The sequence below is a fragment of the Akebia trifoliata genome, chromosome 8 (genome assembly GCF_017979445.1).
Source record: "Akebia trifoliata isolate Shusen 1 chromosome 8, ASM1797944v1, whole genome shotgun sequence".
Classification (NCBI taxonomy): domain Eukaryota; kingdom Viridiplantae; phylum Streptophyta; class Magnoliopsida; order Ranunculales; family Lardizabalaceae; genus Akebia; species Akebia trifoliata.
The window spans coordinates 50,461,374-50,477,973 of NC_141382.1; the positions used below are offsets into that span (position 1 = coordinate 50,461,374).

Sequence of the window (16,600 nt, forward strand, 5' to 3'; positions counted from 1 at the left end):
AGGGAGGTGGCACTAATAATCACACAAACGAGGGATGGCGCTGTAAAAAGTCATAAATTATAACTTAAACCCAATCAGCAATCTCGACCATCCAATCGCTATATATCCAACGGTCGAGGTTCTTTTGTTAAAATGACTGTTAAAACAGAGGCATTCGAACGCCTCCCATATATATATATATGGATCAGGTTCAAACGACAACCATTTCAACACACATATAGACAACGTGTTTTGTCTTATATGGGCAAAAATGTTTGGAATGGGCTGAGTTTTTGTGAGGATGATCTCTGTGGTGAGGAGATCATCCTTGCCAAAAATCAGCTCATTCCAAAACTTCTAGACCGTCCAATTTTTATTGAAAAATTATAGACCGTCCAATTTTTGTAAATCAATTTTGATGGGGTTACAAGTTTTGGAATGGGATGATTTTTTGCCAGGATGATCCCCTCATCACAGAGATCATCCTCACAAAAAATCAGCTCATTCCAAACATTTTTGCCCATATAAGACAAACACGTTGTCTATATGTGTGTCGCAATGTGTGTTGCAAGAACCCGACCCTATATATATATATGAACAGCGTTCCTAAGACTCATATTGGGACTCACATTGCGACACACCGTTTTGTCTTATATGGGCAAAAATATTTGGAATGGGCTGATTTTTTGTGAGGATGATCTCTATGGTGAGGAGATCATCCTTGCCAAAAATCAGCTCATTATGAAACTTCTAGACCGTCCAATTTTTGTTGAAAAATTATAGACCGTCCAATTTTTGTAAATCAATTTTGATGGGGTTACAAGTTTTGGAATGGGATGATTTTTTGCCAGGATGATCCCCTCATCACAGAGATCATCCTCACAAAAAATCAGCTCATTCCAAACATTTTTGCCCATATAAGACAAAACGGTGTGTCGCAATGTGAGTCTCAATATGAGTCTTAGGAACGTGACCCTATATATATATATGGGTCAGGTTCAAAGGACAACCATTTCTACACACATATAAACAACGTGTTTTGTCTTATATGGGTAAAAATGTTTGGAATGGACTGATTTTTTGTGAGGATGATCTCTGTGATGAGGGAATCATCCTGGCAAAAAATCATCCCATTCCAAAACTTGTAACCCCATCAAAATTGATTTACAAAAATTGGACGGTCTATAATTTTTCAACAAAAATTGGACGGTCTAGAAGTTTCATAATGAGCTGATTTTTGGCAAGGATGATCTCCTCATCACAAAGATCATCCTCACAAAAAATCAGTCCATTCCAAACATTTTTGCCCATATAAGACAAACACGTTGTCTATATGTGTGTAGAAATGGTTGTCCTTTGAACCTGACCCTAGATATATATATATAGGGGGGCGTTCAATGGCTAACTTTTTAGCAAACTTTTTGGCAAAACATTTTTCAAAACATGAGTTAGAGGTTTTGGAATGGGCTGATTTTTGGTGAGGATGATCTCTACGGTGAGGAGATCATCATCACCAAAAATCAGCCCATTCCAAAACTTCTAACCCCATCAAAAACAGTTTACAAAAAATGGACGGTCCACGATTTTTCAACTGGTAAACATGGGTTAGAAGTTTTGGAATGGGCTGATTTTTTGTGAGGATGATCTACTCACCGTAGAGATCATCCTCACCAAAAATCAGCCCATTCCAAAACCTCTAACCCATGTTTTGAAAAATGTTTTGCCAAAAAGTTTGCTAAAAAGTTTGCCCTTGAACGCTACCCATATATATATATGTATAAGGTCCCGTTCAGCACCCTAAGCTTTACCACACACTTTAACAAACGTGTTTTGTCTTACATGGGTTAGAAGTTTTGGTGAGGATGATCTCTATGGTGAGGAGATCATCCTCACCAAAAATCAGCTCATTCCAAAATTTCTAACCCCCTCAAAAATGGTTCACAAAAAATGGACGGTCCACGATTTTTCAACTTGTAAACATGGGGCTAAACATTTCGGAATGGGCTGATTTTTGGGGAGGATGATCTTCTAATCATAGAGATCATCCTCACCAAAAATCAGCTCATTCCAAAACTTCTAACCCATGTAGGACAAAAAACGTTTGTTAAAGTGTGTGGTAAAGCTTAGGGTGCTGAACATTTCCCATATATATATATACTAGACTTCACCCAAGCCCATAGCATGGGCATCCTCTCAGAGGTTATGGGGGAAAAAGTGTAAAAAATAAAATTAGTTGATGTAGGGGTGACAATCTTAACACAACCCACTAACACGACTCGAAGATAACATAAAATTGTTGGGTTTAGTGTATTATTGAAAAATTTTAATATTTAAATAATAAAGATGAAAAATAATAAAATAGGTTAAAATGATAAAAGAGAAAATATAGTAAAATTATAGAGGATGAAGTGCAATAAAAATAAAATGGTTCCTATTAAAATATAGTTTGATGGTAGAGCTTAGGGGTAAAAGTGAGAAAAAAAAAGGTTAAAAAAAGAAAAAGAGAAAATATAATAAAGTTAGAGGAGTAAAAAATAAAATTGGGTAAAGAGAAAAAAAATAATAAAGTAGGTCCCACATAAAAGGTTTGTGTCAAACAACTACAGCAACTCAATTGTGTTTTGTCTTACATGGTTGATGAGTAGGTTTTATACCTACGAATTAACCACTTTTTAATATAATATTTTGTTAATTTTAGAGTCTTTTAGTTGTTTTTATTTAAGTTTAGTTAGTTTTATACTTTTTATGTGATTCTATGTTTTTATTCGATTTTTATGTTTATTTTGCAGTTTAGGAACAATATGGAACATTGGGATGTTTGCATACGTTTAGGAGAAATTCGGACTCCAAATTGGTTCACTCTCGGAAGAAGGAAGCTAAGCATACAAGCTAAGAAGTCTTCAAGCCGCAGCTTGATAGAAAACGAGGCCGCGGCGGGAATTCAAGAATGGCATAACAGAAATATAAAAATACAAGCCGCGGCATGATATATTGGGAGACCATGGCCTGCTTACGTTTCCAGCTTTACACGTTAATTTGTGGTGACCGAATTAGAGACGGATTTTGGGACTCTTAAACCCTAATGACTCCATATCTATAAATATGAAAGTTTAACCCTTATTTGGAACAGAAGTTTTGGGGTTTTTCTTGGAGGCACAAGATCGAGAAGGAGGACGAGAGCTGGAGATTCGACTTTTGAGTTTTATCTTTCTAAACTTTATCTCTTCTCTTGATATTTGTAATCTATAAGAATGGCTGAACACTTTTGTGATTTTGTTTTCTTTTCAATGATGAACTAATTTCTATTCTAGGGTTATAATGGAACCCATTCATGATATTTGATTAGTTTTATTTCTTTCTTCTCTGATTCCACATGTGATTGTTTATTCTATCCTATGTTTAATGCGATTTAATTAACTGGCCATTGATTGAATTGATTCGGTGAACCTTAATAATATCGACAGAGTTATTTTGTGTTCATGACCTAGATAGAGTAACATATGCTAATTTGAGATAGACATATACTCAAGTTGCATGTGCATCCCTTATGAGAGCTTATTCTTAATGAATTCTTCTTGATTTAATTCTCATAGACATATAGGGAGTTAGTTTAGAAGGATATTTTTACATGACCATCGACAGAGGCTTGTAGAGAATTTAGTGTTCTTGGGTGACAATTGTAGTGGATTAATTTATCATAGAAGGAAAGGTAATCTAATTAAGTGGATTGTTTGGGGGAAATTATAAACCTAGATTTCATCACTCATTGATTTTAATTTACAAATTCATTTTCTCCGTTACTTTTCTTGTTTAGTCTTAAATCCTATTTTACTTTTGTTTGGATAAAATTAGATTGAGATAAATTGGTAATTAAAAATAGATTGGTATTTAGTCTCCGTGGGAACGATACTTTCTTATCACTTTATTACTTGTTTCGATACGTATACTTGCGTGCGTAAATTTAGACAACAATGGTTTAGAAGTTTTGAAATGGGCTGATTTTTTGTGAGGATGGTCACTGTGATACTTTAGCGTAAAGGATCTATGATATTGTCGGAAGAATAGACTTCCCTTAAATATGTACCTAAACTCTTCCCAAATATATCCTCTCAGTCATGTTCACCATGCAGTTAGCTAAAGAAAATCTAGTTTCCTCCACTCCAAAGTTCCTATGAGAAGCAACAATCGCTCCAGAAATCATAGCCATTTAGTAAAGAATGCACTTCTAATTCAAGACACCCGTATTTTAATATTAGAATTGCAGAAAAATAAACTTGAATTATAAGTCTAGAACAAAGCAAAGAAAATTTTTCTTGAACCATAATCATAGATTTCTTTTCCCTTGAAGAGGCTTTGAAATATTTCAAGTGTTGAAAAATCTAACGACGGCTTGGAAATCGTTCTATGGGTCTGAATCTCTTTACCTCATAAAGTGATCTTCCTTACCAAATATGAAGTCAATGTATCCTCGAATGTAACATTGGTAGAAATAATGTGTTCCACTAACATCTAAAAGTGTATCCTATTAACCCAAAATTCCAACCCTAATGATCATAGATTTGTCTCTTGGAACTCTCAAGGCAACCACTTGCATCCCTTTCTCTCACAGAATTGCTTCTACTGTATTCTACAATGAACACATTAACTTGTATAACAATCACAATCAAATGATTCTAAATCACAATCTTCTTTTATAAATGGAAATTTTCTAATCATTTAGTTCTGAAAAATAAATCAAATATTTGAACTATTTGTCTTGTTACCCCGAGATAGTGACTCACGTTGCACAGAAGTAATTGAATTCTATGTCGATTGTAGTTATGTTGAAGGTCCCAGTCTCCTGCCCATTGAAGCCTTTATCAAAGGCTTTGGAATGCCAATAAATCAAAGTTTCAGAGTTTTGGTTTCCATCGAAGGAAACATAAGGCTTGGTTGTTGAAACAACTATACTTTTCCAACAAATATTTAGAATGAAGAAACATACCATCAATTTGAATGCTAAACCTACTAAAATATGATTGACACAGAAGCATCCACAAACTTTCTTGTTGCATCATCTAGACATGTTAAAGATCAACAACAACAACAACAAAAATCACTACGAAAATTCCTTTTCTATTGTAATAATACTTACAATAGAAAATTTCATATGCCAGTAAGGGCACTACATGAAAACTGGAAAATTTTACAAAAAAAAATTGACGGGCCAAGGCCCACAAATTTTAGAAACCAAATTTTGACGGTCTAGGACCGTTGAAATTCTTGATGTTCCCAGATTTGACGGCTTGGAGCTATCGAATTTCTCTCATCCTTTATTAATTTGACAGATTCAGCCCGTCGAAAAAAAATATTTGACAATAAAAAATTCAACGCCAACTCAACCTCTTGTTCCGTTGAGTTTTATGAAATTTGACGGCCCAAGGCTGTCAAATTCGGGCTTTTTTCACATTGTGGAGGTCAAATTGGATCACCATTATATATATATATATACTGGTGTGTGAATGCAAGTATAAGATTTATGCTCAATTAACAGAAAATTGGGATGCAAATCTGACATTTTCACACTAAACACACGCACGCACACTTAATGTCATGTGTACATGCACAAAGACAAGCATCATACATATCCACAAGTGATAATTGTTATGTAAGGATTACTGGGACGTATTCAGGATTTGATTTTCAATTGGATTTATTATCATCTAAAAAAAAAAAAAAAGTAACTACCCAAATTTAGAATTGTCAAGCCATCAAAGAAGAACCATCTTATCATCAAAGGCAATGTCATATTTCAGTGGGTAACCATGTTGATCATATTACTTCAATCATGCTCCTCATTTAATAATTCGGTATTTATTATCCTTTTGATACAAAGCAACCTAAGGACATTGCAACTTGTTTATATTTCATCGTTAACAATGCACATCATCACAATGTTCGGATTGACTCAAGAACATAGCACTTGAGACTATAATTTTAGTTTTCCCATTAAAACCTCCAGTAAATTAGAAGGCATGGCTTGAATGATTTAAATTAGATTATTCAAAAGAAAAGTTGCTATTATAATTGCCCACAAATATGATTTAAAATAAAATTTTGGATAAAGGACATGATATGCATATACAATAAGCTTATAATAGTCCAACATGTCTAAAGTTTATTTGGTGAAAGGAAAACTTCTAACTTGGTAGAACAAAAATAATTCTCAGGGAAAGCAAAAAAAATTGATTTGTTCAAAACTGAGTATTCTATAAATAAAATGTAAATGGTGATCCAGAAGGTCTTATAAAAAAAAAACATTCTTAAGTAAAAAAATATGTACGTTGCAGTGTACCATGGATTCAATCGCCTTTTACTTCAATGTTGCTTGTATTAAATGTGTAACAAATTCATTGTCACTTCTCCTACAAGACCTTAATCCACTGTTTTGTACTCAAATATGAGTCTTCTAGAACTCTTACTGATTCTGTCCTGATGTAGCTCCTTTGAAGGAGATGCAACAGCCATCAATGCATTCTTAGAGAGTAGACACAAGGCCTTAATAAGACTAAGCCTTGGGGGCTTGGTTTTAAAACTCATTTTGACATTTTGTCTCGTCTATGAATAAGATTGAGTCATGTCGGACGAATTTTCCGATATGTTTGAGTCATCTCAATCAGCAATGAGACAACTGAACCATGGTTTTAAATCTCGTCCCATACGTTTTACTTGTCCATCCGTCTCATTGGTGGGCAATATCAAGACTTATCAGACGAGTCGTCTCGGTATCATACGAGATTTAAAACCATGGTTGGGGGTCCGCTTAAATCCCTCAATTACCTTCGGAAAAAAAAAAATGTAAACAAATTAAAGTTCTATTTTTTTTTACATTTTAAAATGAGGGTTATGTTAATTAGTTAATTATTACTTCAAATCATGTACTTAGGTAATTATTATTCATCAAAATCTTATCCCGAAAATATGAAGTCAGAATGTTGATAATGTTAATTATTAGAATTCAGTGTCACATATTATATTAACAAATTAAAGTCAAGGGATAGATATTTTTTTAGAATAACAAATATTTTGTTGAATTGGGTTTATATAAACAAATATGTATAATCAAAGGGGATTACTTCATTAATAAGTTTTATTTATGGGATTTTAAATGCGAAGTCCATGCTCAAATTTCAAAACAAATGAGCATCAGATCCAAATTAATAATCTAATCGAAGCCTAGAGACAAGCAAATATGAAGAAAGCATGGTGTTCTTCAGTTCTTAAATAGGATTCTGCGCCATAGCAGCTGAAAATAGTTGCGAAAAAACTGATATTAGAACCCCTAGATATCATGCGACTTCAATTCAATGAGATTAATATTTTTTTTTTAAATGGTGTTTTGGTGAATATTTGAGTTACCCTATGTCTTCAAATTGATCACGTACCCCTAACCTCAGTCTTCTTTAATAAATTATTAAAATGACCCAAATGCCCCCATCTTTAATATGTAAGCAAAGGTCTTTGATTTTTTTATTGTGAATAATGCCGAAGTGACCACAACATTGACCTCAATTCACACTTTGCTAATATGGAGGTGTGTATAGAACCATAGATTCTTTTTAGGCAGATTTACCAAAACATGCACAACTTTTCATTTATTTCCCAAAACAGTACACTGTAGCAATTAATTCCGAAAACGGTAAATTTACCGTTTTCGGAATTAATTTTTTTTACCAAAACGGTAAAAACAGTAAAATGTATTTTTTTATACCAAAAATACCCTTTTTTATTTTTTGACTGAAATTACAAAAATAAAATTGATTTCGGTAAAAAAAAATTACAAATATATATGATTGATGGATTACCGAAAGAGAGTGAATCTTTTTAGTTGGATTTTCATTTTTTTAAGGTTAAAACTGTACATATATATGTAAAACAAAAAAATGGTATTTTCGGTATTAAAAAAAAATATTTTACTGTTTTTACTGTTTTGGTAAAAAATATTAATTCCGAAAACGGTAAATTTACCATTTTCGGAATTAATTGCTACAGTGTACCATTTTCGGAATTAATTTCGAAAACTCTACCGTTTTGGTAAATTATTCTTCTTTTTATGAGATACACAACTGAAAAGCATCTATGGTTATGTGTGCTCCTTCACGCCGACAAAGTGTGAATAGAAGTCAATCTTGAGGTCACTCCATGACTCTTTTATTAGTCATTCAACATTATCGGTAATCTATCACTTTCAACTTTGAAAAGGTCCTCTGTGATTTTTCTTTCCCAAAATCAGTCACCATCAACTTCTTCAACCATTACGGTAGTATATGTTAATTTATTCAACCTTATCTTCAATCTATCTTTTTCATATTAGCATTAATCCTCTATAGTAATTTTCAAGTTCTTTGACCTCCATGGTAACTTATTTTTAATATATTCAATTTTATCTTTAGCCTATTATTTTGACCTAGCCAATATCTTCTGGATAAAATCCTTTAAAAAAAAATTATCCAAAATTCAATTGTATTCTATTGGAGGTGTCCAGACTTCGAACCTATAGGCCCAACTAACATAAGTGAGGTAACTGGCATCTTAGAATATCATATCTCGCCCAAATCCCCTGAGTACATTTAATTCCCCACAAACCACACATACTATATAAGCCGAGATTAATCCTTGTTGATGGGGACAATGATGGGGCTTGAACTCAATACCAATCCTTTTTTGAAGGGAGTCCTTTTGCAAAAGGAAAATGCTGGAATGACACAAGGTATTTACTGCGATTCTCACAAGTCTAACGTGGGATGTCCACATAACCATAGATGTGTTTTCTCGTGATACAAGTAAAAATCATCTATGGTTATGTATGCATGTCCATGTTAGAATTATGAGAATCACAGTAAATCCTATGTCCCCCTAGCACGACTCTTTGCAAAATCCTTTCTTACCTTGAAATTTGGGAAAAAAATTAAAAAGTTTTTTACTACAGGTTAAAGATGAGGGGATTTAAGATAGTTGTATTAATCTATTAAAGAATAGTGAGATCAAGGGGGCATGTCTACAATTTGAAAACACAAGGGTATCTCAAATGTTCACAAAAATCTTGAGGCTTATATCTAAATCACCTTGTCTCATGTGTCAAGAGAAGACTTTTGGTTCTATAATTTTTATCAATAACAAATCAACTTGTTTGACAATAAGTTTTAAATTAAGCAATGTAATTACTACAGTTCTCTCCCTTATTCTCTTTCAATAAAAGGAAAAAAAAAAATTAACCGACGCAATTACTTCATCAACACGCTTTGGTTAAAAATAGATTTAATAATCAATAGTTTTGTAACTGAATGAGTCAGCTATATAGGTGACTTAACGCAGTGGAGTTTAAGGAAACATATCGAGTCAACTTGACCCAACCAACTTGGGAGCTGAGTTGGATTTAAAATACAGAATAAACTACATTTGTAGAGGCCTCCAACTTCTTTGAATACGTAAGGCCGAGCTGAGAGAAATATTTTAAAATTATTTGAATAATTGTTAATAAAAAAAAGATCAACGAAACAAAGCCTCATCCCAAAGATTGGAAGTTGGCTTAACAAATCTTGATCCTCCGTACCTCTCTATCAATATCAAAGTCAGTATTAATAATCCATAACGTTTAAAATATTTTTAAATTAATTTTCAAATTTCAACTCTCACATAATTTACAATTATTACGATCTTACAAAAGAAAGATGTAAAGCTTTCTTCTACAATCAGATCAAACAATTTAACTGCCATGGAATTCCATCTACTTCTTCTTCTTCTCTTGCTCCTCTCTCAATTTTCAATCCACTATGGCTGCCTTGAAGACGAAAGAATCGCTCTTTTGAACTTCAAATCCTTTCTTACTGACCCTTCAGGCCGCTTATCCTCTTGGAAAGGACAGAACTGTTGTTATTGGCATGGAATTCAATGTTCTAAATCCTTCCATGTTGTAAGTGTCAACCTTCGAAACCCAAAGCCAAATCATTTCGTGCGAACCATCAATTCGAATCTCATCCTCACCTCCTCTGAATCCACCACAATTAACGGTACAATTTCTCCATCTCTCTTCACCCTTCATCGTCTCGAATATCTTGATCTAAGTTTCAACAATTTTCACCTTTCCAAAATCCCTCCTCAAATGACTTATCTCAAACATCTCTCGTATCTTAACCTTTCAAATTCTATCTTTTCAGGCTCTATTACCACACAATTCGCAAACTTATCTTCCTTACGATACCTCGATATCTCTTGCTCTTCCCTAATTACTGATTACTCGTCGTTATCTTATAATTTCTCTTTGTCGAAAGGATCCATGAACTACCCTGCTTCTTACTTCCCTAGTAGTTACATTTCTTCAAGAGATTTGAGTTGGTTGAGAGGGTTGAACAATCTTAGGGTGATAAGCTTGAGTGGTGTTGATCTATCTATGGCGTCTTCTTCGATGAATTGGGCAGAACCGATTTCCTTTCTTTCTGAGCTTAGGGTTCTTCATCTCTCTGATTGTAGAATTTCTAGTCCAATTCCAATTTATGAATTCCTGAATCTCTCGAGTCTCTACTCTCTCGAAATGGATTTCAATTTCCTCGACTCCCCAATCCCAATTCAGTTAGCTAATTTAACTTCTCTTTCCATCCTTGACCTCACAAGTTGTAATTTACTAGGTTCACTTGCTTACCTTGCTCAACTAGAACTACTTTATGTAGGTGCCAATCCCAATCTCGTCGTTGATCTCACTTCGATCTTCGCTCTCCCTTGGTCAAATCTCCAAATACTATCTATCTCATCAACTAATGTTATCGGATCGATCCCATATTATATTTCGAACGCCACACAATTGGTCAATCTCCATGGATCAAGTTGTGGGATTCAAGGATCTATACCTACTTCAATTTCAAATCTTTCAAACTTGCAAACACTAAACCTCAATTTCAACAACATAACAGGTTATCTCCCTTCCACAGTCTCCAATCTGAATAATCTCCAAGTTTTATTATTGTTCCAAAACAATTTAAAAGGACCCATTCCAGAATCAATTTGTGGAATTTCGTCTCTTCGAATCCTTCATTTGGGAAGTAACAACTTCAGTGGAAGAATACCAGATTGCATCGAAAAGCTTCAAAACCTTCAAGGATTTTATGTTACTGGAAACTCTATGGAAGGCACTGTTTCATTGATCTCATTGTTTCAAAAATCCAACCCAATTTTGATAGGTCTTGGCTTGAGTGGGATAACTGTAGAAACATTTCGATACCCTTTTCCGTCTAACTTTCAACCAGAGAATCTAGAGCTACAGTCATGCAATTTAAATGGATCTATCCCACATTTTATTTGCAATTTGACTCAGCTTTCTTTCTTAGATTTGGCTTCTAACAACCTAACAGGAACTATCCCTTCTTGTCTCTTTGAACTCCCAAACCTCTCTTACTTAGATCTCTCACGCAACAACCTCCATGGCACTCTACCACATTCTATTCATCTCAATCTCAATTTCCCAATCTCCACATTAAATTTAGCTAGTAACAACTTTCAAGGTCCTCTTCCTCTTCCACCAGAGAATGTTGAAGTTCTTGATCTTTCGCAGAACAAATTCACGGGTGGAATCCCGAGTGAGGTTGGAGAAAGATTATCGAGAGCAAGGTATGTTTCTTTATCAGAAAATGAGCTTTCAGGTCCAATTCCAATCTCCATATGTTCAATGGGCTATGTTTTGATGAACCTTGATCTCTCTTCCAACCAACTTACCGGGCCAATACATTCTAGTCTAGAGCATTGTAGTTCTCTAATTTCTCTCAACCTCGGAGGAAACTATCTCACGGGAAATGTCCCGAACGAACTTGGACGAGCAAACAATCTCAAAGCTCTACAACTAAACGACAACAATTTGGATGGCCCTTTTCCTAGTTTCATTCAAAAACTTCATGACTTGCAGATTTTGAACTTAGGAAACAACAATTTTCAAGGAAGTGTTCCCGCTTTCATTGGAAACCTCAAAAATCTTCAAATTCTGGTGTTATCATCGAACTCCTTCAATGATTCGGTCCCAAAAGAGGTTACCAACCTACATAAACTCCAATTCCTAGACTTGTCAAATAATAAATTCACAAGTCACATTCCTGATAACATAGGAGATTTGGAGATGCTAACGAGTCGACCCAAGAACAGAATCTTACTTGGGTATGAGATCTCACTCATGTATGCAAGGGTGCAATTGCAAATGGTGGCCAAAGGGATAACTCAACAGCTCGAGTTGGTATTCAACTACAACAGTGGAATTGATTTCTCATGCAATGATCTCTCAGGAAAAATCCCACAAGAAATTGGTCTACTGAAGGGGCTTTACATGCTCAATTTCTCGCATAATCATCTCTCGGGTTCAATTCCAACTAGCATTGGAGACATGGTGGGATTAGAATCATTGGATCTAAGTTTCAACAATTTGACTGGGGGGATCCCACAAAGTTTGACTTTAGTTGATTTTCTTACAACATTGAATATGTCCTATAACAATTTGAATGGAAGGATTCCAACAGGAATGCACTTTGATACTTTGAGTTTGGATGGATCAGCTTATATTGGTAATGATCTATTGTGTGGACCCCCTACAAGGAAGAGCTGTGATGGTGATTTTTCTACTGAAGTTGATAACAAGAAAGAGGAAGATAAAGAAGATGGGAGAGAGAAGTGGTTATTTTATGGGATCGTTGTTTTAGGTTATGGGGTTGGTCTTTGGGGTTTTTTCTTGGTTTTGGCTCTAAAACAAAAATGGTGGTTTGGGTATTGGAGATGTGTTGATAACTTGGCATTGCAGATAGTTGAATGTATCTCAAAAAATAGATAAGAATCAAATAGAGATTTTGATTGTATTGTTGAGGTTTTTTTTGTTTTTTTGTTTTTTTGTTTTGTTTTGTATATTTATAACTTTCATATTCTATACATGATATCCATTTCGAGATTTAGGTACCATACGTAAATTAACTAATTCGATGGATTAAATAGGATCTTTGATATTAGAGTCCTGATAATATGACTCACTAGGTGGCATACTCAATCGACTCCTGACGTGGACAAGTTTGGGAACCATAGATCTGTACGCCTCGGGATACACAATTCCCTTGGAATTCACTTTTTTTTTTTTTTTTTTGATAAATATAAATTATATTATATTAGAGAAGAAAAAGGGGAGGCTGAGGTAGCCCCCTAACAACCATAACAAATACAACAAGTAGAACAGAAAAAAGAGAGCAAAAATACACTCCCAACAGGAATCTACGAGTTACAAATGGTGTCCCAATTAAAAACAAAATCTTGAAACCCCACTCCTTCAAAGTCTTTACTCAACTTTGACCAGAAGAATAGAAGACCCAAAATCTCTAAGATCACTGAGTGAGGCGAGCTCTCCTTGCTATGGAATACCCTGTTGTTGCGTTCTCTCCAAAGACCCCAAGCAATGGCGGAGGGAAGGATAGTCCAGAGATGTCTCTTCTTAGAAAAGAAGATATTGAAACTCCAACCCTCTAGAAGTTCAAAGAGAGAAGACGGAAGGACCCAATCCACTTGAAAACGAGATAAGAAAAACATCCAAATAACCCGAGAAAAAGGACAATGAATAAGAATATGGTTGACAGACTCCCCATCTTTAGAACAAAGATAGCAAAAATTTGGAGTAATCCACCCCCAATAGATCAAATTATCCAAGGTGAGGATTCTACCCAAAGACGCAAGCCAAAGAAAGAAGGCCACCTTAGATGGAACTAGAGCAGACCAAATAATAGAAGGAGAGAAAGAAACCTCACCCAACGGCAGCAAACAATAATAGAAAGACTTGACAGAAAATTTCTTATCCTTAGCCTTGAACCATTCTCTTCTGTCACGTTAAGGAGTCAATTGAGTATGCCACCTGGCGAGTCATATTATCATGACTCTTGATATTAATTATTTGATATACGGATGGAATCACTCTATACACCTCCCTCCTCAAGTAAAGTAGGCCATCCTGGACAGTGAACTTGTTGCAAAGTTCGTCGAGATCTTTGTAAATAAATTGGCAATTTGATCTTTTGAGGATGGGAAATTCATAACAACATCCTTGCAAGCTGTCTTTTATGGATTTTGTTAACGTGTGCCCTAAGTTCACACTTAAAGTGCAATAAATACACTTTGATATGTACCGAAAATGCTCTTTAAATTTTTTTTTTTATACAAAAATACCCTCAGATTCCAATTTCCAAAGTGTATTTATTGCATTTTAACATGTGCCCTTAGGACACACATTAACAAGACCCGCCTTTTATTGGATAAAGTGAAAGTCAATTTCAATATGCTTGGTGTGAGCATGACAGACTGAATTCCTAGTTAAGTAGGCAACACCCAATTTGTCAGATACATACAATAAGTGAACAAGATGGTGAGAAGCCAAATTCCTTCAATAAAGATTGAACCATTTAAGTTATAGTTCTTGCTAAGGAAACACCTCAATTTGCTGGTTTAGTGCAAGATTGAGAGATTCGGTAGGTTATTTGCATGATCTCTAAGACGAGATTTTTGGTCGTAATTAGAGACAATATATCCACTTTTCTTAGATGATTTGGACAACCTGACCAATCAGAATCAGAGAATACAATGGGAACCATTGAAGTGAACGACCTAATACATTATATTTTTAACCTAATAATGCATGAACATACACACCTTATTTTCCAACAAGATCCGATCTCGATCTGGTGAGAAAAAGATAGTGGAGAGCCCCCACTCTACAATGATATAGGATTGCACCAAAAATAATAGGTGCATCATATGGCTTGGCTCCAATCAATATCAGTCTGCTCCAATAAGTCTTAAAGTACATTTTAGCTATGAGGGGGAAAAAAAATCATTGAACGTACAATAAGCTTCCATCCCCAAAAATTGAAAAATAAAAATAAAAAAAATAAAAAAGAGAGAGTCAAGATCTTCAACGATTAATTCATTTTCGAAGACAATGCATGAGAGATTAATTTGCATGTTAATAAAATTGAATGACTAAATACATCATCTATATAGATAATAAAGATAAATAGATGGTAGATCATGAGGCATCTTTTTTTTTTTTAATCTTTAATGACAAGGGGTGTTTGGACCTATATAAGTCCAACTAGTAGGGACAAGGCAACTGAGCTCTTAAAACACCATCTCTCTCTCAAATCCCCTAAGTACATGCAATACCCATCAAACCACACATATCAAGTAAGTTAGGATAAATCTCTATGGGTGGCCAATCACAACGTGAAAAAAGTCATATTCGATGGTTCAAAGCTATCAAATTTCTTAAAATTCGACGAATAAAGACATAAAATTTTCATGGTCGAATTTTATTTTTCAACAAATTGAAACCATCAAATTATGGAGGATGAGAGAAATTTGATGGCTTCAAACCTGTCGAATCAGAAAATATTTTTTAAAAAAAAATGATGGTCCTAGGACATCGAAATTCAATTTTTAAAATTCGTAAACTTTGGCCCATCGAATTTTCATATTATATTTTTCAATTTTCACATAGTGAATGAGAGGGTTTGAACTCAAGACAAGGGAGGCCTGGCCAGCCACTATGCCCAACACTTAGTTAGTTACAATGGGGCCTTCATAGTGATTGTGTTTCATGTAGCTAGGTTCCTTTATAAAATGCTTAAATAATATTTAGATTAATCAATCTCTTAAATATGAGGATATAACAATGGCGTATTTACTTAGTTGTACATTTCCTCATATCGATAGTCTTCTATGTGAAGGATCCAATCAGTTGATGTGGACAGTTGATCTATAAATATTTTCTATGATATTTCAAAATATCTAGTTTACCATCCAAAGCAATGCACAGGATCATATATGAAATGGTACCTACCTGCTATCATTTCAGGGGTGGGTCCCACCAAATATTGTGAATAAATAAAGTGTTAGATCAAATGTTTGATGAGTTTAGTAGTTTGAAAAGTATGCTATTTGGCATGTAAAGAGAGTGATTTGGTAGCTAATCAACTTCCCAGAGTACCAGATTCTATTTTTTTTCTGGATATTTATAGAATTAGATGCGGACTGCGGTGAGTCTATCGCGAGAGAAGATCTTGTAGTCCATGGAGTTGGATAACTAATCAGCTCCACCTCCCCCCCCTTTTGCGCTGTTTTAATCAACATTTCAGACAAATGATGATCCACAAATGTTTGGCCATAATAAGTATTGTTGGGGTTTGAGGTCAAGAAACTCTAAAACATTTGAACCCGACACATCTCACATTGAGATACGAATCAAAATTCTACTCAAACCCCCAACCTAACCGAGGATGATAAAATCAAGGGTGCCCTTAGCAATCATCATGATCTAGATCTATTGACAAACCCCTCAACTATCTTAGAGTTGGGGTGCTAATTTTCAAGTATTGATTGAATCAATGACTATTCATACCAATTTATGATTCCATATTGAATCAATTTCATACCAATTCCAAATATGTTGTGGTAAAACTTTGTTTAGAACGATGTGGTAGAAAGCAATGTGCAACTTGAAGGATATGATCAGTCGTGAATTCTTACACCCACCATCAAAAATACACAACAACATGTGTAACCAAGACTAATAAAAGAAATC

General features: G+C 34.6%; 1 protein-coding gene across 1 annotated transcript; it reads left to right on the forward strand.

The window, feature by feature from the left end:
* Positions 1 to 9,653: 9,653 nt before the first annotated feature.
* On the forward strand, positions 9,654 to 12,848 carry LOC147397571 (uncharacterized). Its single transcript, XM_086450910.1, has one exon. The coding sequence runs from the start codon at positions 9,734 to 9,736 to the stop codon at positions 12,818 to 12,820; it is 3,087 nt and encodes a 1,028-aa protein (XP_086307036.1). The 5' UTR covers positions 9,654 to 9,733; the 3' UTR covers positions 12,821 to 12,848.
* Positions 12,849 to 16,600: the final 3,752 nt, after the last annotated feature.

Bases quoted from the DNA above. Each gene is read 5' to 3' on its own strand.
- LOC147397571 (XM_086450910.1), top strand. From the start codon at position 9,734: ATGGAATTCCATCTACTTCTTCTTCTTCTCTTGCTCCTCTCTCAATTT.